This window comes from Onychostruthus taczanowskii, unplaced genomic scaffold, assembly GCF_017590055.1.
Source record: "Onychostruthus taczanowskii isolate IOZ18803 unplaced genomic scaffold, ASM1759005v1 scaffold3, whole genome shotgun sequence".
NCBI classification, from domain to species: Eukaryota; Metazoa; Chordata; class Aves; order Passeriformes; family Passeridae; genus Onychostruthus; species Onychostruthus taczanowskii.
In genome coordinates this window covers 21,842,356-21,861,905 of record NW_024500349.1, presented here as the reverse complement: position 1 = coordinate 21,861,905, position 19,550 = coordinate 21,842,356, and the positions used below count along the sequence as shown (strand labels likewise).

The 19,550-nt window shown below is 41.9% G+C and overlaps 1 protein-coding gene across 5 annotated transcripts in view; it reads left to right on the top strand.

The window, feature by feature from the left end:
• Positions 1-867: 867 nt before the first annotated feature.
• The window catches only part of CTDSPL (CTD small phosphatase like), an 82,250-nt gene continuing 63,567 nt past the window's right edge, over positions 868-19,550 (top strand). For all 5 annotated transcript variants that reach the window (XM_041408692.1, XM_041408689.1, XM_041408691.1 and 2 more), the window contains exon 1: positions 868-1,467. In XM_041408692.1, the coding sequence (XP_041264626.1) occupies positions 1,392-1,467 (76 nt within the window). In that variant the 5' untranslated portion in view covers positions 868-1,391. The remainder of the gene's footprint in view (positions 1,468-19,550) is intronic.

The window sequence follows — 19,550 nt, the reverse complement described above, 5'->3', positions numbered from 1 at the left end:
ACATGAGGCAGAACTTCTTTTTGTGCAGTGACCGAGCCCTGAACACATTGTCCAGAGAGGGTGTGTGGTCTCCCTGTGTGGGGATATTCCAGAACCATCCATGTGCTGTGTGCTCTGCTGGGGTCCTCTCTGCTGGAGCAGGGACATGGGACCAGGTGACCCACTGTGGGCGCTTCCAAATGGAGTGATTCTGTGATTTGAGCTGCACACTTGCTTTTGAAAAAGACACCTTACAGACACCTATAAAAAGACTTCACTCCACACATCTTGTAATAGATGGCTTATACCTGCTCATGAATCCATTAACATTCAGATCCAGAGAACGGAGCAGACCTGGGGAAGGGTCTGGAGCCCCAGGAGGGGCTGAGGGAGCTGGGAAGGGGCTCAGCCTGGAGAAAAGGAGGCTCAGGGGGGACCTTGTGGCTCTGCACAGCTCCTGACAGGAGGGGACAGCCAGGGGGGTCGGGCTCTGCTCCCAGAAACAGGGACAGGATGAGAGGGAACAGCCTCGCATTGTGCCAAGGGAGGTTCAGGTTGGACATTAGGAACAATTCCTTCGCAGAAAAGTTGATTAGACATAGGACACTCCAGTGAGGTGATGGAATCACCGTCCCGGGAGGCGCTTGAGGAAAACCTGCACGTGGCACTCAGTGGCTGACACAGCGACGCTGACCCACAGCTCGCACCCACCGATCCCACATCCCTTTTCCCACCTAAACAATTCCGACGCCGTGATTTATTTTTTCCCGCGCAGCCTGAGGCGGGAAATGGCGGCCGGACCCGCCCCGCGCCCTCACGGCTCCCCGGCCCCGCCCTCCGCTGTAAGCCCCGCCCTGCCCCACCCCCTGCTCCACCCGCGGGCGGCGGGGGGGGGTATGTAGGGGCGGCTCAGGTGGATGCGGGGGGCGGCGTGAGGCCGCGGGGGGAGGCGCGGAGCGGAGGGACGGGGGCTCTTCCCCCGCCTCGGGAGGCGGCGGGGGCTCGGGGGGAAGCGCTCGGCGGGCTTCCCGGAAGGGTGAATTGGATTAATTCCCTTTTTTTTAAAAAGGGGGGGGGGTGGGTTTGCGCTCCTTTCCCCCCCCCTTAGCCGTGCAGAATTGGCGCCGGCAAGAGGCCGCGGTGGCATCGCGTTTGGCGTCCTTCCCACCCCCTTCCCCTCGGTTTCGCTCCTGGAGGAGTTGCTTGTTGAGGTTTTGGTTGTTTTGGGGTTTTTTTTTCTGGTAGGTTGTTTTTTGTTTTTTTTTTTTTTTTCTTCAAATACAAACCTGCGCCTTGATTTATTTTTTTTAAAACAAACAAACAAACCCGCTCCCCCCACCACCACCCCCCCGCCCCGCACACAAGCCTGCCTCTGAGAGGGAAATAGCCAGGTGGAATCTCACTCTGTTTCCATGGACAACCCGTCCATTATCACCCAGGTGACTAACCCCAAAGAGGAGGAGATCCTGTCCTGCACTCAGGATAAAGGTGAGCTGCTTTCTATCTTTCTCCGTGATTTTTTTTTTTCCTCCTGTGTTTTAAAATGCACGTAGTAACAACTCGCATTCTTTAGTGGCCGTATAATCCTCTCTAGGCTGCTGGGAATAGAGGAGGGCTTGTTGGGTTTGGGCTGGTTGTTGGTTTTGTTTTTTTTCGTGTGATGAAAGCTGGGAATAGAGGAGGGCTTGTTGGGTTTGGGCTGGTTGTTGGTTTTTTTTTTCGTGTGATGAAGGTATTTGCATGAAGGGTCTCTAAAACTGCTTGTTGGATACAGCTGAGAACTTGTTAAAAGTGTTTAAATACCGAATTTCATTAGTAATTTGAAAAAATACTCTTGTTCCGTGAGGTTTGGGGAGGTAACTTCATAAGGTGGTCACTGTGAAGTTAGTGCCCTGCTTCAGGGAAGGGATACCTGTGCTGGGTGTGTTGGAAGGTTTTGAAATATCCGCTGGAAAGATTTTAAATTCATTCCCCCTCTTCTTTTTTTTTTTTTTTTTTTTTTAAACCAGATTTCTTTCATATATTCCTCCCTGCCTCCCATACCAGAATCTGTGCAGCTTTCGTGTTTGTTTGGAGGTTACTTGTGCTTCCCAGAAAGAGACACAGGCTACTTGTAAAAGCAGGCTCTGTTTAACTCCTTAGATAAATAGTTGTTGCTTGCGTAAGGCATCACACTTGGATTGGGTTTTACTCCCAAATGAGAGGAATCCAGCCTGGCCGAAGGAGCTGCTTCCCTCAGAAGTCTGGATGTTGACGAGTGCCTTTAACCTTGTTTGCTTTTGGAAGCTTGGAGCAGTCTTGGGGCTGTAAGTGGTTGTGTTCTTGTGTCTGGTGGGTGAGCAGGAGGGGTTCAAGTTTTGGGGGCTGGTTCGTGGCTTTGGGAAGTTACTTGGATGTCACTTTTATGCTTTGTTACAGGCAGTGCTGGTAAATAGGGGAGAAAGGGCAGAAATTAGAAATAAAAAGAGTTATGTCTCCGTGTTCCTTGGTAGGTATGGTCAGATCTCTGAGCAGTTGTCTAAAATGGTAGATTGATAAATCTCCCCCTGAAATGGATGGATTTAGTGCCCAAAAAGCTTGTGGTCTTGTGTAGCTCATCTTGGAAATAGTTAGGGCTCCTATATTGTTGGAGAAGTTGCTCCCAGTTACTTTTGACTGTAAGGCCATACATGAAATCTGTGTCTTCTTGCTTCACTAGTGCTGACTGCAGAAATATGGAGGTAGATCAAAAAAAAAAAACAAAACCCAAACCATTGGGCTTGGGGGGGGTGTTTGAACAAAAAATTACTTATTTTCGGCACAGGAGCGTTTATGTAACTCTCTAATTCCTTTTGCTCGTGAGATGGTACTTCCACCACCAGGCCTGGTTTGGCTCAAGAGATTTTTGATGCTTTGGCAGTGTGGAGTATCTACAGTAAAGAAGGTGCTGTGCTCTGCCCACCACTTCTCCTAAGACCTGTTTTGGGGTAGACATATGTGATACTGTGCTCAGATGTTGTGGCTTTAATGGCCTAGATTACTGTATGTCATGGAAGGGCTTCGTTAATATCCGTAGCAACTGCTTGAAATTTCGGTGTAAAAAAGCCAGTTGAGACAAGCAGAGGAAGATTTGACAGCTCGGAAGAAGAGTAGGCATCCACATCAAACAAGTGGCTTCGGAGTCCTCGGCAGAGCGAGTGAAAATATGCATCTAACTTGCATAACTCTGCAGTAACTTGCATAATGTGCATTGTGTTCTTGCCATTGGTTTGTCTTTGGCAGAAAATCGTGATGGTCTTCTTAGCAGAGAAAGAGCTTTTTCAGGCTTCGTGCTAGCAGGGCTGGGCTGGGGGAGAGGGGAAGGAGGGGACCTGGAGTTGGAGATGAGGAAACTCCAGCGTCATCTTCAAGCAGGAGGTGAATTACCATTTTTTTTTCGGCTTTTGGGGTGTGTTTTTTTTTTAAACGTGGTTGGATTGACGATGAGCTCTGTGGTAAGACTTTCACATCACTCCAGAGCAACTTTTGCAGCAGGAGAACCGCGGGTCTGTCCGTCCTGGGCTCTGGAAGGAGAGTGCTGCTTGCTCCAGTCTCTTCCACTACAGCTTTTCCCAGTGCTGGAGGTAGGGAGCTTGTGGGAAGCCGTGTCTCTGCCTGCCTCCCTGGCGTGGCTGCACATGGTCACCCAAATTTCTGTCGGATTTCAGAGCGGTTTTAGCAGAGCCTTTAGGTCCAGTGAGCTGAGAGAGAAAGAGCCCGGAGTGCGGAGATGGGGAGTCCAGATAAAGCTCCTGGCAGGAGGCTGTGCTGAGTCTTTGCTGCTGGTTCAGTGTATTGGTACAAAATGGCTCACAAATGTGTTAAGGCATAATGAATTAACTCTCTGTTTCATGAAATCCAGAATCAGCTGAGGCTGGATTCTGGAATTCTGTGATAAGGTGAAATACAGCAGCACTGTGCTGTGTGAGGCAAGGCTGTTCAGTTTAATGAAAAGCTTTTTTTTTTTTCCCCTCTGAGTTTAGCATTTGGCTGCAGAAGTAAATTCCAGGGTACTAAGTGGCATGTGTTGGCTCTCGGAATTAGGATTTTCTTAGGGTTGTTGAGACCTTGTGTTGGTGTTTCTCGTGGAAAAAAAAAAATTACTGTTGTTCAGCTGGAGAGAGGCAGCTCTAGAGTAACTGAGCAGCTGCTAAATAATGCATGTGTATACCTTCAAGGTTTTGATTTTTTCCCAAGATTTTTTTTAAGCTTTTAATCAGATGTGAGACCAGCATTTAGCTTGATTTATTTTAAATGTATTTATGTTTTAAGAGGAATTAGGTGTGCAGCATAGGCTTTTGCCAGATTTCTCCTGTGCAAGGGAGCGAGGTTGGAAAGAAACAGAGCTGGTTCTCTGGTCCTGGGGCAGTTGTGTTTTTAGGTAAATAATGTGTTTTACAAATAAAAATGCTCAAGCTTTTTCTTGCTAGTCCAGGTGTATTAAAAAATAGCCTTTGAGATGAGTGAAGCTGTGGCAACTTGTTAAGGGGGATCTATTAAACACTAAGAAGGATTTGTTAGCATTTATTTTTTAAGAAATAGCAAAACATTTTGAAGGTGGAAAAATCCAGGTCTTGGTATGTGAACCATTCCCTAATATGTTGCCACATGGTGGTGCACTGGATTTAGTTGTCTGTCAAGATGAAAGCTGAGCATGGAAGGTTTTCTACAATCATATTTTATTATTATTATTATGTTTGTAATGTTCTCAAATGCCTGTGGTGCTGCTGGAGGATTTTGGTCCCTATTTGTGTTGTTAAATTAGTTCTGGGAAATAGGAACTTGGATTCTCCCAACTGGAGGTGATTCGTTGGTGCCTGGAAATACTTTGGACACTAAATTTACAGAGAATTCAATTCTCTGTTAGTTTTTTAAGTAACAGAAATAATAGTTCTTTGCAGAAATATTTTATGTTGTGGTCATCTGGCACTTTGGAAACTGGGGACAGTAACGAACTTGAAGCTAAAATGGACACCTAAGTATGTGAAAAGGAGGTTTTTTTATTGGGGTAAATGTGAGCAACTAAGAAAAATATAAATAAAAAGTATGAAGAAAAAGTGAAAATCTGGATCTCTGTGAATCAGTACAGATAAAATCAACCGGTTAATTTATTTTTAAATTTGTATTAATTCATATTACTCACAGACCTCTAACGTAAAATCTGTATTTTTAAATGCATAGCAAACTGAGCAGTGCTGACAGAGCTGCTCTGGGTGTCGTGTTGAGAGTGTGGTCATGGATGGGCAACAGGCATTCAGTCCAAGGAAATGAATTTCCTTTTTTTACCTGCCTGCAGTAATTTGATCTTCATAAATGATGCAGATTCTTGGCTGTTTCCAAATGCCAGGTTCAATAGTAGTAAAAAACAGTCCAGTCCTTCTGGTACCTCCTTCAGGCTGTGGTGGTTTGTTTTCTGTCTTCAGCTACATCTTTCCTGACTTCTCTAACATTTTCCTGTCAGCTGAGTGTCTATTTTCAGTTATTTAGAGTAACAGAATGTTTTGGTGTCCCTACAGATGTGAATTGTCTTCTGTCATAAATTATATGAAAAAGGTTCACAATGGAACCTGAACCATTAGAGTTTTTTTTTTAAATCACAGTGTGAGTGAGTCTCTGGGGATGTTTTCACAAACTTTACCTTCTTTTCTTTTAAACAGAGTTGGAAAAAACCAGCAATGAGAGCAATACTCATTATAATTTTAAATAAGGATTTCTGAAGATCTCGAGTTAAAAGCCAAAATAAATGTCTTTAATTGTGTCTTCAATAAAAAAACCCATTTTGAATATAGCTGAAAATATTTTGAATGTACTTTTTTGCCATTACATCACCAGGATTCAGAGTACTCAAACACTTGAACATATGTTAATGATCCTGAGACATTGTCTCAACAGATTTTTATAATATTGACTTCAGAATTTTAACACTAAAGTAGCATTTAAAGGGGAGGAAAAAAAAAAAAGTGAAAACCACTCCAACAGTCCACTGGAATGTGAATTGCTTGCAGAGGGTAAAATTTTAAATCATTAACTAATGACATAGTTGTTATATGAAACCAGAGTAGCCATACAGTAGGTTTTATGTTCCAGGGAGACTGTAGTAACCTGTAGTAACCCAAGATTTGATTTAGGGTCACAGTTAACAGGCAGAAGTGCACTGGCAGATGGGAATGATCATTTTCCTGAATATCAAATATTCAGTCAGTCTGTAACCTGCAGTGTGATCATTTCTTCACAGTGCTTGTTGTCACCTGAAATTCATACTGGTTTCAATGTGGTGATTTAACTGAAGTGTTCAGAAGTTTAACTTGCCTTAAAAAAAAAGAAACCCTACCCAGCAAAGTTGACCTACATTTTGTTAATTCAGTATTCAGAAATGCAAACAGCATTTTCTGACATAATCAGTAAAATGCAGTGTGATCGATGCCACGCTTCAGCTTTCAGAGTTTAAGCTGAACATTCCAAATAAGCCTCTGGATAACGGCCCCATTTGTGTTTCTTTAAAGGGATAAAAACTGAAATGCTGAGAAGGCAAAAGGCCAGGAGAAATGAAACTCCCTGCCTTGGTCATTGTTGTGAAGGACGTTCCTGTTGCCCTCATAGATAGGTTTGACTGTGGGAAGTTTGCTTTCCCATCATGGAATGCTTCATTTATGGGTTTGACTGTCCTGTAAAAGTCATCATTCCAACGTGAAAGTGGCTGCAAATTAGGTCTATCCCACAATTTTATGTATATGTCAAATCTTAGCTCTTCTCTCTGTAAACAAATGTGCTTTTGATACTTTTTGAATTTTGAGTTGTCAGCAATGACCACCGTGGTTGGGGTCAGTATTACATTTTCAATTAAAAATGCAGTTTCAGGCAATCCTGGCTATGGAAATGGTAACTTAGGGGTTGAATTTGTCCATTACTCATGCCCAGCCAACAGAGCATTAGACAATTTGAAGTTTTTCTGTCAACAAGAGCTAACATTTTCTTTGGGAAAAAAAAAAAAGCAGGAAAAGGAAAGACAGCTAACATTTTCTTTGGGGAAAAAAAAAAAAAGGCAGGAAAAGGAAAGACATGTCTAATTATCTACATTCTTGCTTAGGTTTTGCCCTACTGTGTGAATCAGTAAGGGAAAATGTGGCTCATCCTTCTTTCTCCTCCCTGCCTGGGGGATATATCTTGCTGGGAGGGCAGAGGAATGTGCATGTCTGTAGGACCAGGAAGGAGCAGAGGGCTGCCAGAGTGCTCCAGCCTGTTTTGGGGGATGGAACAGGGAATGAAATCCTGCCTTTGGAGGCTGTGGAGCCCGGGCAGAGGCTGCTGGTGGGACAGGAAATAGTTTTGGTGTTTGGGCTGGGCTCCCGGCCTGCCCTGACCACTCTTGGGCAATGGGTGCTCCCCTGATGAAGTCTGAGGGTCTCTGCCCACACATTGGGGTGGTTTTGTGTGTCCCTTATCCCAGCTCGGAATAATTTCCAGAAAGGGATGGAATCTTCCAAGCTGAAACAGGAGAAGGGCTGATAAAACTACAACGGAAGCCTGTTTAGATGTTTATACAGATCACATCTGGATCATGCTGGTGAGGATTGTCAACCATCTCATGCCTCTCAGCAGTGGAAACCTGGCTGGAAAAATCTCCCAGAAACATTCAGCAAAGTCTCCTAAATCTCCATGAGTAGGTTCTAGTGGATGTTCCTGATCTAAGCTCTGTTTCCAGTGCTCAGCTCAAACATCTCACTGGGTTTAAATGATTTGCTGGACTCCCAGAGCTGCAGGCAGGCACAGAGGAAGAGCCTTTTGTGCTTTAATCACAGACACTTTCTAGAGTTTCACGTTGGAAATGTTAATCTTCTGTAAATTCTGCTTTTGCTGGAGTTTGAGGGGAGCTTGCTTTATTTTTACTTGGAGAGGTTGAGGCATGAAACAGACATGGATGGGATGAATATGGAAAGCATAAGTAGCATCTAAATAGATCTCAGTGAAAATATGTTCCACGTGCTCTGCCATGGTATAATTTTGGCCTTTTTTTTGTATTTCTGGGATGTTTGCTGTAAGAAAAGAAAAAAAAAAAGTCTAAGAGTCTTATACAGTTCAGTCCTTTCAGTGCCAGCTGCTTTATTTCTGCTATTTCTGCTACTGTGTAACACAGATACAGGCAGTAAAAATATCAACTTTAACCGAATGAGCAGAGAAAGTCCTGTTCTAAAGCTTGTAGGCTTTATTCAGCCTGTTATCAAAATGATCACTTGCAAAGTGCCACTTATTGTTTTCTTTGTACAAGATAATAAAGTATGATTTGTAAAAAGAAGAACCCAGTTATTAGAAGTGATTGGCTGCACTAGAAATGAGAATTCTATTATCTAGAAAATTTATGGCGAGTTAAAGATGAATAAATATATGATAGACTTGGATTCTAAGGGTGTTTGGGGTTGAAATGAGATTTTTTTTCTTTATTTATGTTTTCAAGAAGCTGTTAGTCTCTTCTGAATGTTTATTAATATATTTAAAGCCTGACAGATGGGAAAATAAGACTCTGCAGGACCTATTTTGTACAGAGGAGCAGCCCCAAATAATGGATGCCTGATCTGTCAAAATCTAAAGCGTATGTAACTTTTAAAATGTTCCTAAAATATCAGAACAGGTCTGTAGGAGGCAAATATTTCCTGAACCTCAGCCTGCAGTTACAGTTTGCATATTGATGATATTGTTTAAAGTCAAGTCCTCTCTGCTCAGTAACTGGCCAGTTGTTTGCTGCCACTGTTGCAAACCTTATTTTCCTGGTAGCAAGAGAAGTATTGATTTTTATTCGCTGCCGTGCTCTCCCCACCCCCTCAGCTCTCTGCTTCCTGACTTGTCCTCCAGGATTCCCAGCGGAATTGGCAGTAAAACGAATCTTGCTGTTTCCTGGCCTGCTGTAATCAGCAGTAAAATTTGAAACTTTCTTGTTTATTTGATGATTTGCAAAGCTTGGCTGTTCCCTTGGTGTGTGGGACTCCTCCCCTGGCGTCCGGGAGCCAGAGGGAGGGATGTGCTTCCAGCTCTTGAGGATGAATTCTGCCTTTGGGAACATTTTGGGGTAGATAAATCAGTTTGCATCCTCATAATCACCATAAAGAAATTGTGCCACGAGGGTGCTGTTACAGTGGACACGTGTAGAAAAATTCAGGTGTGATTTTTGGTTTTTTTTTAAGCAATGTTAGTAAAGAGTTTTTTTAAAAGACACAAATTTTATACAAAGTCATTCTGAGTATGCATTTAACAATTGGCAGACAGTGCTGCTTTATTTCTGTCCACAAAAGCTGTCTTGTATTTTCATGCCTGAATATTTACATGCTTGCATTCGTTACCCATGAGTGCACGTACATGTGGTTACCAAGGGATCTGATTACAGGAAAGCTTTCACAGGATCACATAAGGCTTTGGGTTGGAAGGAACCTTAAAAGCCATCCAGTTCCACCCCCTGCCATGGGCAGGGACACCTTCCACCATCCCAGGTTTCTCCAAGCCCCATCCAGCCTGGCCTGGGACACTTGCAGGGATCCAGGGGCAGCCACACCTTCTCTGGGAAAGCTGTGCCAGGGCCTCCCCACTGTCACAGGGAAGAATTTCTTCCTAGTATCCCACCTACCCCGACCTCTGTCAGTTCTAAACCATTCTCCTTTATCCTGTCTTTCCAGTCCCTTGTCCCAAGTCCCTCTCCAGCTCTCTTGGACCACTTCAGGCCCTGGAAGGGGCTCTGAGGTCTTCCAGAGCTTTTTCTTCTCCAGGCTAACACCTGCGACCCTCTGTCTCTGTGCCAGAGGTGCTCCAGCTCTCTGAGCTTTTTTTGTGGCTTCCTGGTGTTTCTGCAGCAGGTCCACCTCAGTGAAGCTCAGAATGGTGGGGGTAGATTTTGAAGTTGGTTTGCAGTGTGAGCTTTGCCAGTTTTTTCCTTGTGATAGTCAGATAGAGGCATTCTGCAGAGGAGAGGTCAATAGTGACACATTCCTAGAAAATATTTAATCATTTATATACTGGCTTCAGCCAAGCACAAAGAAAGGTCTAACATTTACCACCTGGAGAGAAGGGTACAATTATAAAGTATCTTGTTATGCCTTCACAAAACTTCTAAAAATTTTTACAAATGGGCTTCTGGGACTTCTTTCAACTAAAATTGGTTAAAGATGCACATTAACAATTTGATAAATGCAGTGTAAAGTGAAACATTTCAGGGAAAACACTTCAAGTAAGTATTTCACAGGGATTTTTGGAATTAATCTTTGACCTTTTGGGGTTTTTTAAAATTCTCTCCCTTGCCTTGTTTTGCTTTCTTGCCTTTTTATCTTCTCCTCAGAAGATCTGGACTGCAGCAGCTGTCTCTTTGTGCTCTGATGCTGTTGGAGCTCCAGGGGCTGAGGTGTTTGGTGGCTGTGTCCAGGGGTAATTCTGGTGTGTCCATGCTGGGTTAAAGGTTGGACTCTACCTCAGAGATCTTTTCCAAGCTTTGTGATTCCCTGAGAAGTTGAAGTGGATGTTTGGGGCTGAGGAGGTGCAGTGAGAAGGAACCCTGGACAATACTGTAGGGACAGATTGTCTCCTGGGAAGTTGGTGATATAGGAGCAGTCTTATAAGGAGAGATGTTCTCTGTGTTGAAATTTAGGAAGATAAAAGTCTTTTATCACCTCTAGTGGATGTTGTGCTGTATTTAAAGGGAGGAGATGCATGAAAAATAACCAGAGTAATAGAGTAAATATGCCAGGGCTCTTCCCAAGGTACAGCATGGCTTCAGAGTGAAAGGCAGATTGTTCCATTTGGATTAAAGGAAATATTTGCTCATGCCTCATACACATGACCTGCATAACCTGTGAAGAAATGGTTTCCAAAACTGTTTATCTGGGAGTTCCTAAACAGGATTAACTGGCAGCAATTTGCATTTGTTATAACTGATGCAACCTTTTAAAGGTACTGAAAACCAGTATTATAAAGATACTGACTGTGTTTCAGCATATGAATTGTGTGTCATCAGTCATAGAATGGTTTGGATTGTCAAGGACATTAAACATCATCCAGTTCCACCCTCTGCCCTTCCACTAGATCAGGTTGCTCCAAGCCCCATCCAGCCTGGCATTGAACATTTCCAGGGATGGGGCAGTAGAGGCAGGAAGGGTAAAATTTCATTACGACTGAACGCATCAAGTGTTTGTGCTTCTATTTATCCTGAACTCACTGACACTTTTCCTGTGCTGGGTTATGGGTGCTGCAAGATGATTACCTTTGCCAAGTCATTTGTTGGCCAGCTGCCAATTCTCATTCCTTTTTATGATGTGAAGCTGATTTTTGTTGAGAATCCACAAGTTGAAAGTGATTTTGAGAGTTTTGGAAGTGGGGAAAGGGGGGAAGGTTATGTTAGTTGGGGAATTAAGAAAAGAGAAGGAAAAGAATACTGAATGCAATCTGCAGAGCAATTCATTTGCTAATTACACATTGACATAAATTGGAAAGCCCCAGAAGGAGGGGGTTTACAGCATAACTGGAAAACAATTTGCATCTGTGTAGAGGTCTTTGCTTATCCACAAAGGAATGAGATTTTAACTGGATTTGTTTAATCGGGTTTATCGTGAGCGCATAGTTATGGCCTCCCTTTTTCCTCACATTGCAGGATCTCCTGTCTTTCTGGAAGATTCCCTCTTGTGTTGAGATTAAATATGTCACAGAAGGATGTATGGTGAAGTTTAATGGAGATTGAAAGTGAAACCTAAGAAAAACCAGGAAGTGTCCTTCTGAATTTTAGGGTGGATTGAATACATGAATGTTTCTGGCTCCAGATTACCATGATAAAACTGACAGCTTAATGCAAACTTGGCCCTGAAATTCAAAGGCTTTATTTTTTTTTTCCCTGCCCTCTAAGAAATCTGAAACACTCCAGCAAATTCTTGCTGTCTCTGCTGGGAAAGTTGCTAATAATTAATTGTACACACTAATTACATGCTAACTAGTATTGCTACAAAGAGCATTCAGTGTTGCTATTATGATAGTTTGGGGTATTTTTCCCTATAAATCTTTCATATTTGTTGGTGCTCAACATGTTACCCTACAGTTGCCTCCACTTTCCCTTTGGTAAACACGTCATGATGAAGAAAAGACAAAAATTTGAACAAAACTAGACAGTTTTGAAGTAGGAATCTGTTCAGGTCTCATGCCTGTATTTACTTGTGCTGTTGCTGCTGCACATCATTATAAATTACCTGTTTAGCATCGTTCTGGCAGGCAGGGGAGCTCTGAGAGCAGAATGTTTTTAAAAATGTCACTTGTGGCAGTGATGGATTCTTTTCAGTACCTTTAAATCAATCAGTTGTTTATCCTAAACATAAGAGCTAAATACTGTTACTAGCTCATGATACAAAACTGTAATAGTATTAAAAGGAGAAAAATGAGCTTTCAGAGCAAACCTGGCCCAGATGCAGGGAACAACCTCAGCAGATTCCTGAGGACCACGTGTCCCTGGATCCCTCAGCCAGGTGCCATTCCACGGGGTGCAGAGTAGTGTTTAGTAACTAAAAACAAGAAATCACAAGGAGGTTTTGCTTTATAATTGTTCTAAGTGTCCTTTCAGGAAAAGTCCTAAATAGCATGAAACTCTGCCATTTCATTTTGTGTGATATGCTGGATTAAGCCCTGAAGTACAAAACTTTTTGTTGGCCATGTGCAGTTGTGGTTCTGTTCAAATACAGTTTCCACAGTGGTGAATTTCTGATGTCCCAGATGGTTCTGGCTCTTTCCCTCATCACACAAAATTATTTGTTTCACCAAACTCTCCTCAAATAACACTTGCAATCTTCTTAAATTGTAAATCTAAAAATATTGATTATGGCTTTGCAACATAAAGAAGAATTACCTGTGCTCCTAAAGCCAGGAAAATAAAAAACCAACACAAACCCCAGCTGAGACTGAAATCAAGCAAACCAGACTGAAGCACAGAAAGAATTCCCAGTAATATTAGCAGGGGTTTAAGCTGTGAATGTGAAACTACTGGAAATGTGGAAGGTGACCTTGTGGTGGTGACCAGGAGGACACAGCAGTACAATTTTTAGCAAGGTGACCTGGCACTCAGCCTGAACAAACCACTCTGCAGCCCCTTGAGAAAGGGGGATGCTGGTGCACAAGGGAGTACATTTGTCTGAGTATTGTTTATACTAAAACATAGAAGTAACTCTGGTTTTATTTTGGAAATGCCTTTGATGGGCACTGAAAGACAGATAAGAGTGAAATAAATCTGGGCTGACTCATTGCAGAATGTGCTGAGATAATCCTGAGTTCCTGTTAAGGTTAATATCTATTTAGTTTAGACTTTGTTTATCCTTGTACTGTGGATAGGGGGTGTTGGAATTCACTTGAAATAATTCTAGAAATTCATAGGTAAAAGTTCATTATTTTTTCAGCAAACAATGCACATAGTAATTAACAAAAAAAAAACTTGATTTTTTTTTTCTGTTGCTGATGGTGAAAGGCTGAAGTAAAGTGTTTCCAATGGCCACTTAAAATACCAGGTGGAGTCAGTGGGAAAACAAAACTTTATGGTGCTGTTTTTAAATGGTTTTCCAGTAATTGTCAGCCCGATACACACTGCTCTTAAAAAAAAAAAACTGCAATTTTTGTTATGAAGATGATTTCTGAAGTCCCACTGTAGGTGGTCCTTGTATGAAAGCCTTCAAGTAATAAATGGCTGTATCTTCTCTTCTGCTAATAAGGTCAGTAAAGGTTTCTCTTTTGGATAATAATAACAAGTTTCAAAGGCATAAGAATCCTGAGTGGAAAACACGTTCAGAGTTATCAGGTGATTGGCAGCTGCTGCTGCTGCTAGGAAGTGTTGAACAGGAATAAACTCCTTTTCTTGCTTTAATTAGGACCATATGTGTACAGCAACTGTGATTGTCTGGGAAGCTGCATCCTGTATTTTCTAATAGCTGATAAAATGGTGCAGTTGTGGAAATCACTACTAAGTCCAGCAGGCAGATGTCTTTGAAAACTCTTTTGGTTTTGCTGTTTATTCATTCAAAGCAATCAGACATTGATTGAGGTTTGATGGTCTTTTGCTATAGGTACAGAATATTTTCCTCAGGTGATGAAGTAACTGTTTGGGCCCAGTATCCAAAAGCACATTTAAAAAACCCACCAAATTCCAGGTTTACTAAGCAACTAAAACACCTGTAAATTGTTTTCTTTGCAGAGTCTGCATGGATTAACTTCTCTGTAATCAGTTGTGTTGCATGGTAAATAATAGCAAAAAAATAACAAGAAATGAACAAGAGAAATTAATATGAACACATTAAATTCTTGATTTGTGTTCTAGTGAAAGGGACCATCAAGTATTTGCTAGAATTTTTAATTCTAGAAAATTTTAGTTTTAATTCTGGAATTAAAATTAAAATTTAATTCTAGGATTTTTAATTCTAGAAACAAAACCTGTCAGCTGAAGGGAGGGCTTGGATGCTGGACCTAAAGATACTTCTTTGGCAATGTTTGGGTAGAAGTGACCACTAACGCCCTTCCCTCTGGAAAACATCCCATCTATTTATAGCACTTCCCAGAGGATAAATGCAGCCCTTGGAACGCTCACAGGAAATAATAGCAATGTGCTTCTAGACCATGAGCTGCCTTTTGGTCCAAGTGGCCAAATATGCCACTCTTTTTGATGACTGGGGTGACCACATCTCGTTGTTCCTGCCCTGTGTGGAGCCAGGAGATGCCAGGAGATGTCCCAGGGCACTCCCTGCCCATCACTAACTCCCCTCTCTGCTGGGGAGAGTTTTTTGTTGGTTTGGTTTGGGCTTTTTCTGTGTTTATTGACAAACACCACTGTGTTTTCGCCATCCATTTCAGCCTTTTTCAGGAGAAGCTGAACCAGATGTTCTGTTGTCTCTCAGCTGTGGGTGTGTGACTGAAAGAGGCAGTGTCCTGCTCATCTCTGCTCATCCTAATTTGGCAATAATTGTCTCCCAGACAAGGCTTTCTTCCATCCTTGGTGTTTTCAGTTCAGTCATTTGTCTTGCTTAGAGGGGTCCTAAAAAATGCAGTACTTAAAAATCTGGTAGGATGGGACCATTTCCGTATCTGAAAAAAGGAAATATTACTGTGCCTGTTCTTTACCAGGTGGTGAGGAACAGAATTTTCCTTCTTTTTGGTTGATGAAAGTTTGAAGTGAGGGTATCTTCCAGTTTGTTCCACGTGTTTGAATAGTTTTTGGTTTTGGTAGGGTTTTTTTTGATAAAATAATACTTGATACTAAAAATTTTAAGTGTGGCTTTGTCCTGTGTGCATGTAAATAAATTGGGTTTGTCTTAAAACTTGGAGGAGGAATCACAGGTGCTGTACACAGCTGATCCCAGTTGTCTGCTGTAGGATGACATGAATCTTGGGGACTCCATTAACAGTGAAGAAGCCTGTACAGATTTTCACTGACTTCTGTGCAGAGATAAGTTAAATGGAGTTCAAAGTCCTCATTTGACAGCTTTGCCACCAGCTTTGTCACCTTGTGTTGTCACCACTGGGGTTTGGCTCCATCGCAGTGGCACTGGGGATACAGACCTGCAGGGTTCCACCATTTAGCTCCTCTTCACGGGAGAAAGGAGAAGAAGAGGGGAAAACTTGGCAGAAGAAATTCAGTGGTTGGTGGTGGTGTTCTGCTTCTCTAAGTTTAGCAGCCTTGGGGGTGGTTGTTAAAATGAACTTTCAGATTTTGAAACCAGTGTTGGGAGCAGCGTTAGGTAACGCGATGCTTCAGCCTGCTGGAAGCCCATCAGTGCTGCCAAACCCCCAACACCTGGGTGCATTTACAGTAAATCAGTAAAAATGGAAGAGATTTAAAAGCTCTCCCCGTTGCAGGCAAGAATTGTGTGGTTTTGTCACGGATGAGCTCGAGGCAGAGTATTTAAATTGGGATTTGTGGAAGTTTCATGTCACAGCGAAGTCCTGTAGAGGCAAACCTGAACCCAGCATCAGCAAGGGCTTGTTGTTTTGCCACTGTAGAGAAACTTCTTGTGTCTGTTACACAGCCAGGAGAACAATATAGAGGCTTATGGAAAGGCTGTGTTATCCCAGGGGCCTTTTGGAGGGATGTCACTGTTTCTATAGGATGGTAGCAAATCGCCCATTGCAAAAAGCTGCAAGTGAATTAGATAAAATATCACCTCTCCTAATTCTTTCTCTGATGGATTTTGTCAGCTGCCTTCCTGAGTGAGTACCACCAATTTTTTTTATGTTTATCCTTCAGCATTGCTATGAAATCTTTTCTTAATTGCCTGTTTCTGAATTAAATTATTTTTGCAAGATCAGGAGCTTTGCATGATTATTCAGGAGAAGTCTTTGTAAGAAATTTTTTCATTTCTTGCTTTTTTGAAGGAAGAGCATTTCCTGCTCTTTTTCCCATGCATCGAAGGGAAATCAATACTCGGGTCTGAAAAGGGACGTGGATTCATCTGAGATAATGACTTAACACTGGTTGTAATGGGAAATGGGATGCTGTTGGGAAGTGAGAGATCACATGAACACTGGATTCTGACTGGATTTATCTTCCATAAATTTTGATAGTCCAGGGAACTGCTAATAAAAAAGTCCAAAGCCTGCATCCCACTAGAAGAATTCCATACTGTCCTATTCTGTGCTGTATTTCTTTTAATGTATTCAGGAAGCATAAATTTGCTGCACTCACAGTGAAATGAAGTTTTCATAGCTGTTTAGAACTTAGACTTTATGTTATTTTTAAGGAATTTCATTGGATTTTCAGTGATTTTGGTCTTCAAGGTGCTCTTGTCAGTGGAGAGAAAGATGCAGCAATGGGGAATCCTTGGCAGAGCTGTGCATGGCTTCTGTCTCCCTCATACCCACCCTTCTCCTCTTGTGAACTTAGAGCTGAGGTATTTTGGAATCTTGTCTCATCCTGCAGGTATTTGTGCCTTGGCTCCTGTACAGGACTTTGTGAGAGCTTAGCTCTGGTTCAAGGGGAGGCATTAACACAGGTATTTGTGTTTTGGGTTGGGAGGGGGTTGAATTTACAGCCAACTTTAAACTCCTGCCCTGAAATTCTCCCTTAGGACCAGATTAAATCATTCTGCAGACTCAGCTGTGAGCTCAGTGGTGTGATGTTAGAGGGGCTGGTGTGTGGCACTAAGGATAAAATTCAGCTCACTGCTGGAGCTTGGCAGGGTGAGATTCATGATCAAAGTTTGCAATTTAGGAAATATTTACGGGGCATTTAACAGAGAGTGAAACTCTTAACACTGTTCACCCTTCTTCTGTGATCACTGATCAGCAAGGTGGTATTTTATTTCCACTGGCAGACTGTGAGATTGCTTGCTCTACCTCTACTGTTAATGTCCCAGAAAGTAATTTAAGGGAATGGGGATGCCTGAAAAGTTAGGATCTAGAAAAAGAAGATAGGCCAATATTTCTACAGTAAATAGAAACCTGAGAAAAAGGAGAGCATGGTAACTAAGAGAAAACTGGAGGAAAGATGGAGGAAAGCTTTAAGGAGTTCAGTGTGATGTAAATGTCAGTTTGAAAAAAAAGTCACCTTTCAGGTGTCACACAAGCCCCTTTAAGGTTTTCTTCCTTGGCAGTATACGTTTTCAAGATAAAAATACTAAGCTTTAATTTTCTGCTGCAGAAAAGAATTTAAAAGAAAAGGCTTATTGTTCATACAAGACTGGCAGACTAATGTTAGGGAAGGATTTTTTTTAAAAAAGCAGTGGGAGGGTTTTTAACCCATTAATGTTATTTCAACCATTCTAAATAGTTCTTTGAGTAGCTGAGGGTTAGTTTGTGCTCCTGTAATCAAGTGGAAGAACTGTAGATAAATACCTGTTGCCTACCTTTAGTTAGTTACTGTGAGAGGAGGTTCCAGGCTCATGGCACTGCCCAAGAATTCAGGTTGGAAGGGATTTCTGGAGATCCTTGTTCAAAGCAGGGCTGAGGATGCTCTGAGCATTCTCCTGTCAAATTTGGAGCATCTCCAAGGATGGAGATTTCACAGCCTGTCTGGAACCCTATTTGAGTGTTTGACCACAGTAATTGTTAATATTTAGGGGAAATTTATCCTGCTGCAGCTAGGATCTGTTGCTTCTTGTACTGCTCCTGTGTCTGTAGCTCCACTAATCTCAGTCCATGTTCTGCATAACCTCCTCAGAATCTGTACCTGCCTAAACTGTTAACCTAGTTATTAAAGGACTAATAAAATGCTTGTTTGTCCAGTGTTGCCCTCTTACTCAGGCAGTTCTGTGTTTACTTAAATATAATTAAGTTGCACAGATCCTTCTGTTTGTGGTGGTTTTCAGTTCATTTTAAAGCCAGTGCTTCATTCTGTCCTCACACCTGCCTTGGCTGTATGTGTTTCCTGAAGATACTGTGGCTATAGATTCCTCCTTAAAAAATAATAACAATTTCATTATGCTCTCATCTAAGTCATATTTTTTGTATAGTATAATTATCTGTTGGAAGTAGCTGCCCTGTTGTGCAGGCACAGCTTTTCAGGTTTTCTAGAGTAAATCCCACTTTCAGCTAAGTCATACTACATGTCAAAACCTCCTCAGAATTGTTAAGTCACTTCTTTTGAAAGGGATGTTCCTGTTTTCCAGCCCTCTTCTGATAAAGATTTAAGGTGCTGCTTCTTGAGATGCTCTACTCAAATTACAGAGTTTTTCAGAAAAATACCAACTGTTCATCTACCAACTTTTTAAATTTGCCCAGTGATGTATCCAGAAAAATGAATAATGTATATTCATCCTCATTCTTGAATTCAGCTGAAGTTTGGATTCAAAATTTATATGTCATTCTTTACCTCTGCAATTCTACTTTCTCTGCTTTAAAATTCAGCAGTTCTTAATATCCTGCAGCAGTTTTGTGTGGCACTTTGATACATTTTCTGTAGAGCACAAAGAATCTGAGTTTTTTTAATTTCAGTAAGTATGAGAATGGCTCTTCCATAGTGTAGAGTGAATGTGAGGAGGCTTTGGGCAAAAGTGTTCCTGCTCTACAGAAAATTGGTGATTATGGCCTCCTCCAGAAATGAGATGATGATCCATAAACAGCTCAGTGAAGAAGCTTAAATGATGGGTTACTTCTAAATAAATTTATATCTGACAATTGTTTCCATTTTTTAATGGTGTTTGTGGGGTTTTTTTTTCCTAAATGTATAACAGTTTAAAATAGAATTTGAGGTTCTGCTGTAAGGTGTTGTCTGTGGGGGCTTCATGTAGAGAAGGTTGGGTTTTGAGGGAATGGCAGCATAGGAGACCTTGGTGCTTTGGGTTTGGGGTGCATTTTCAACCCTTCTTCCCTTCTGTCTGTTCTTATTTGCTGAAGCTGCCAGTCACATCTTCCTTCTGAGGTTACAGAAAATAACTGTTGAGATTAAGTAGGGAATTATTTTGTGGCATTAATTCTGGGGGCTCTTAGTATTTTTTTTTTTTCTGGGTAGGATACTTTTCCTCCTGCTTGACTTTCCTAAGACATGTAGGACAGCAATGTTCTAGGTACTGTTTTTCACCTATAAGACCCTGTGGTCTTATTTTACCACAGGTCCTGCAGAGGTGGAG